Genomic DNA, 5,223 nt, shown 5'->3' with positions numbered 1-5,223 from the left:
TATCATCTATCTATTTATCAATCATCTATCTATAAACTGTTTTAATACATATTTGTAAAATAATAATCTACCTATGAACTAGATATAGCTATCATCTGTATACTAATCCTTCTTCTATCTATGATGCTTCTTTCTCTCAACTATCTATTACCAACCTTCCTACCAGTCATCTTTTTGTTTTTAGCCTTCATTTTTATTTATCCATTTACCTATTTGTCTATCTATCCATTATCTACATATTCATCTACCCATGTGTCTATATACAAATCCACCTGTCCCTATCTACCATCTAATCATTATCTATATGATATATATCACATATAATATATGTATAGATACTTAAAAACAAATACAACATGTATGCTTTTTATCTCCAAAAGACATACACTATAGCTGGTAGAAAATATCTGCTTTAATCCACGGAATCATTTAAAGACAGAAGCAAATATGATAGAATTCTTTAGAACTCAGGGTAAGTCGCATGTGATCATGTATCTCATTAGGATTTATTAAATAGAATTATATAAATTGTTTGGTCTGTGGATGGAGCAAATGATACATGATAAGATGAGTATTTTCGGTTATTAGCTCAATTTATTCTGTATTTACCAGTTAAAATCCCCAAATTTCTAATACAACAGTTTATAAACTCATCTGCTAAGAAAACCCTAAAGCATGCCTTTGAAGAAATTCAAATACTCCATGTAGACAGCATTGGGAAAATATTTACAAATATTTTAATTGGGATTACAAAGTTAAATTCAATGAGATAATGCATTAATTTTAATACTTTAACTTATTGTTTCCACATTCATTATGTAGCTTAATATCCCCACGTGTGAATAATAATTTGCACAAACAATGCTTATTAAAAGCTACTGCCAACAATCATGAGTTCCCTGCCCACATGAAGGCCATTGCCAAGGTTATCATATTTTGAAAGATGGCTGAAGTTTGGACAATTTTGCCTGCCCAAGCCAGTGAATGTGAATGAAAATTTTAAGTAACAATATATTAATCCTATAGAACTTCTAGTTTAGGAAAGCAGTGCTACTTTAAGGACCACAGGGGAAACTTCAATGATTGACTTAGTACTTTTATCTAAATTCAATTTCCATTAAAGGGTCTGGACAATGTATTAACATTATATTTTTACTTTTTATGTTAACATTAATTAGATTGTTTCCTTCATAGAATAGCCACATGTCTTGTCTCCTCAAAACAGAAATTATTTGAGTAGAAGAAAATCTAAATTATTTTTTAAAAATTATATAGACCACACTGAAAGTTGTTATAGATGTCCTCCTGACCACGACATTGGCCCTGTTTCCTCTCCTGCAGGTATCTTTTTCTGTCCTGTGCACTCCTCAAACCTTTCCTCGATGGGTGAGAGTTGCCTCTCATCCCTGGGAACTTGAGCTATCAATGTGGTAGGGGAGCTGTCAATGAGAACTTGGCTCTCCTCCAGGTAACTTCCCCCATCTGGGCTCTTCCTTTTCTCTAGAAAGCTAACAACTTGCGTTTTTTTACCATAGTCTTTCATGTACAACAGCAAGAAGTACTTGTTATATGGTTGTATTAAATATTGCTTAAAATTGGTTTTATTGACAAGAGATGTGTATTTTCACCAAAAATTTCCTTCAGAAATAGTCTTATGACTATTGGCAATTTCTGATAAATGATTAAGTCTAACTTACAAAAACACTGTCACATATGCTTTTATTTAACAGAGCATACAGCTAAGTTGAAATAAAACTCTTCGAGTTATATTTCTGTATGAGCCTTACACAAACATGAAATCATTTCCAATAGAGACAATTCATCGATGTTTTAGAAATTGTAGCATCATCCAACACGCCAGTCGCATAGCAGATGGGGAAGGATTGGTGAACAGAGGCAGCTGCCAACCACTCAACTTTAAGGATTTCTATATCAGTTACCAGTAGCTGAGTAAAACACAGAGCACACAGATGGACTTTGTTCGGGCAGAAAGAAGAATTTCCAGGGTTCCTGGGCTTTGGTACCATGTTGTGCTCTCTGAACAGAAATCATCTAGAAAGGTAGGAATGAGCATGCCTCAGGGTCAGCAAACACTCACTGCTGTGGTGATTCTTTTTCTTTTATGATAAGCAAACGACATGTGATTCTGGGCTCAAAGGAAGAGGGCAGGTGTAACTAAATTTTAAAGTTAATCAACCCATTGACCAAACATAAATCATCCTGCAACTGTCCAAAACTGTATTACTTCTTGACAGTCACACACTCAACAGTGCCCAACCCTTCTAGTAACTGATGCTGGTTTAAATGAAAGAACAGTGAGCTCATAAACAAGTGACCCGGTCCTCACAGTGGAGCAAGGCAGCTGGAATCCCGACAGCCTAGATGTAGAAGAGAGATGAAGTCAGAAAAGCCTTCAGCCATAGCAGGCTAGTATCTTCAGCATCATTGCATGGATCAATAAAAATGAAAGGATTGATCACGCTTTGCACAATTCCCCAGGGAGCAATTCTATCACAGTTCATCACCTGACAACTGCATAGCAATGAAAGTAAGTTGCACAAACCAAGTATAGACTTGAACTTTGCACAAAGAACACACATGCCACAGATACACAGTATTAAAGCAAACCAGAGACTCCTTTAAAACAAACCATGTGTGTTATAGAGAGACAATGATCAATGGCTCCAACCACAGTGTACTTTTTGTGACTCCTAGGCACCAGAGTTTACTCATGATACAAATGATAACCCTTGTGTTACACATGAAAGAAAAAGAAAAATCTCTGTGCCAAACTATATCAAACCTCTTAGACTTCATACTTGCAAGTAGCCAGTTCAATTACCTCTATCTGACTCAGAGAAAATCAGTTCCTCTCTCAAAGTCCACTCTCATTCTGTTACAGTTACACCAAGTCACCTTAAGAATAATAACAACATCACAACATCTCCGAGCACAAATCTGAAACTTCACTGCTTTGTGAGAACCAAAGGAGAGCGAGGCCAAATGAACTTCTCAATTAAAATTTTCAGTTTTGACAAAAATCCCTCATTTCATGAGACCACATTACTTAAGCCCTGCTTAGCAGCTGCGTGGCCAAGCGAAAGTTTTAATAGAACTCTTTTGGGTTAAAAACAAATACTTTACAATGTACCATTCTATATGTGAACCCCTCAGATGTTACCATTGCAGTCAACGAAACAATCTGATTCATATATTCAGACCACTAAAGGAAAACAAGCGTGATTTTGGGCCGGGTTCTTTGACAGTTACAGAAGACAGTAGCATATCCTTTTGTCAACATATTAAAGAACAGCCCAGTCCTTCCACCACGCATCCACTCTGCATCCACACCATGATCCCCCAGCAGCCCCTGAGGTTATAAGATGCCAAGCGCAGCAATCTCCTACCTTCGTACATGGCCTTGAAACCCTGTGCGCTCACTGCAAAGTCCGTGGTGAACCAGAGCGTGAGGAGAGACCCAGTGCTCACAATGGAGGAGGGCAGCTGGAATCCTGACAGCCTGGGTTTAGGAGAGAGAAACACAGTCAGAAAAACCTGCAGTTTAAACAGAAACATATGAACATCTCTCCCACATTGGTGGGAGAAGCTAGTTTACTGACATTCATTGATAATTTTATTTCTTTAAGAGAGCCTTTAGTATGAGCCTCTGGCTAGCCAGGAAGAAGTGGTCTTTCTTCTGTCTCAGGTTTCTGACAGCTGGGATTACCTGTATGATACCATGCCCAGTTTCTATAAGTGAGGTCATCAAAATTTAAAGAACCATTATACACATGTTTGATGTTAATGTAAATTAAATACTAGGAAGCCCCAAATTTTTCATCTAAATGACTTTTAAGAAAATTCTTTTTGGAAGAATTGATCGCCATTGTCTTCATCAGGAAGTATAAGGACTACATAGAAGTATACAATTAAACCCATGTACACCATGTGAGACAAGAGACCCTGCACATGCTTCTGTGTCCAGTCCCATTTTCTACTCATTTGATGGCATGGGACTCCTCTAATACGGCATCTATTTGGTCCTACATTTATTCCAAAGAAATGGCAGCTTCTTTAGAGGAGAAACGGCATGCTTGTCATTGCACACAATGAAACTCAGTTACCTTCCTGAGAGGTCACATCATTGATCTTAGCGTTTATTTTTTATGGTAAATCTTTTGGTTTGAAAGAAAAAAATTTCCAGACATTACTACTTTTGAGTATTTTTACATGTTTGGCAATGGTTGGAGCTCGGAAAAGTAAACTAGTGACCACTAAAGAATAAACTACATATGTGTAGTACATTGAAAGACAATAGATTTTTTCCCCCAAAGGTCAAAGGGAAAAGTGAAACTAGAACAGGCTATATTTCATTAAATTTAAGAATTAAAGGGGTATCTTTGTAGATCCATGCTGTAGGAAAGCAGTCTGCACACTAGGCAATGGTGCAGAAGTCAGAGCAAATATGCTTCCTCTGCAGGAGAGATCCTAGCGGCCTACAGTATTAGTACCTCATTACAGCTGATCCACGGTCTGGATAGACTCCAGATGATCTACTGGCACTGACAACAGCATGATAATTGATAAATAGGATGGCAGAACTAGCAAGTCAGAAAACGAGTTTATATTCAAGTGAGAATTATTATGACATGGATCACACATACTTTGTTTTTTGTTATCATTATTTAGTGTTGACTTAAAAGCTTTATTTGGTTTCATTTTTTTTTTTAAATCACCTCTCAGGCTAAGAGATGATTCAGTCTGTAAAGTTCTTGCTGTGTAAGCATGAAGACCTCAGTTCAGACCCTAGTAGCGGATAAGAGCAGTTATGTACACTGTAACTCCAATATCCGGGCTGGGAAGGGGTCGATCCCTGTAGCTCATTGGCCAGCAAGTTGGACTACATCCGTATGCTCCAGGTTTAGCGAAAGACCCAGTCTCAAATGGTAAGGTGGTGGATGATTGGGAAAGGTACCCAACCTTAACCTTTAGCTTCTATGAACATGCACAACAGGTATACCTAAATATGAGCATACACACATACACACACACACACACACACACACACACACACACAAACAAACATATATATATTCCACATGAACACTGCAAAAGTCAAGTCTTTTTAAGATTTTTATTAGGGCTGCTCAAAAGAAAAACTTACAATCAATCTCATTCTAGCATTACAATAATACAAAATCCAGGTAAAGTTTAAAATTATAG

At 37.3% G+C, this 5,223-nt stretch overlaps 1 protein-coding gene across 1 annotated transcript in view; it reads right to left on the bottom strand.

Moving 5' to 3' along the window:
- Csmd1 (CUB and Sushi multiple domains 1) overlaps positions 1-5,223 on the bottom strand; it is a 1,422,978-nt gene that overhangs the window by 979,049 nt on the left and 438,706 nt on the right. Inside the window, exon 3 of the mRNA XM_005366231.2 lies at positions 3,408-3,520. Within this exon, the coding sequence (XP_005366288.1) occupies positions 3,408-3,520 (113 nt within the window). The remainder of the gene's footprint in view (positions 1-3,407; positions 3,521-5,223) is intronic.

This window comes from Microtus ochrogaster, unplaced genomic scaffold (assembly GCF_000317375.1).
Source record: "Microtus ochrogaster isolate Prairie Vole_2 unplaced genomic scaffold, MicOch1.0 UNK7, whole genome shotgun sequence".
Lineage (NCBI taxonomy): Eukaryota > Metazoa > Chordata > Mammalia > Rodentia > Cricetidae > Microtus > Microtus ochrogaster.
The sequence above is the reverse complement of the archived record's forward strand: the minus strand, read 5'-3'. Positions and strand labels throughout refer to the sequence as shown.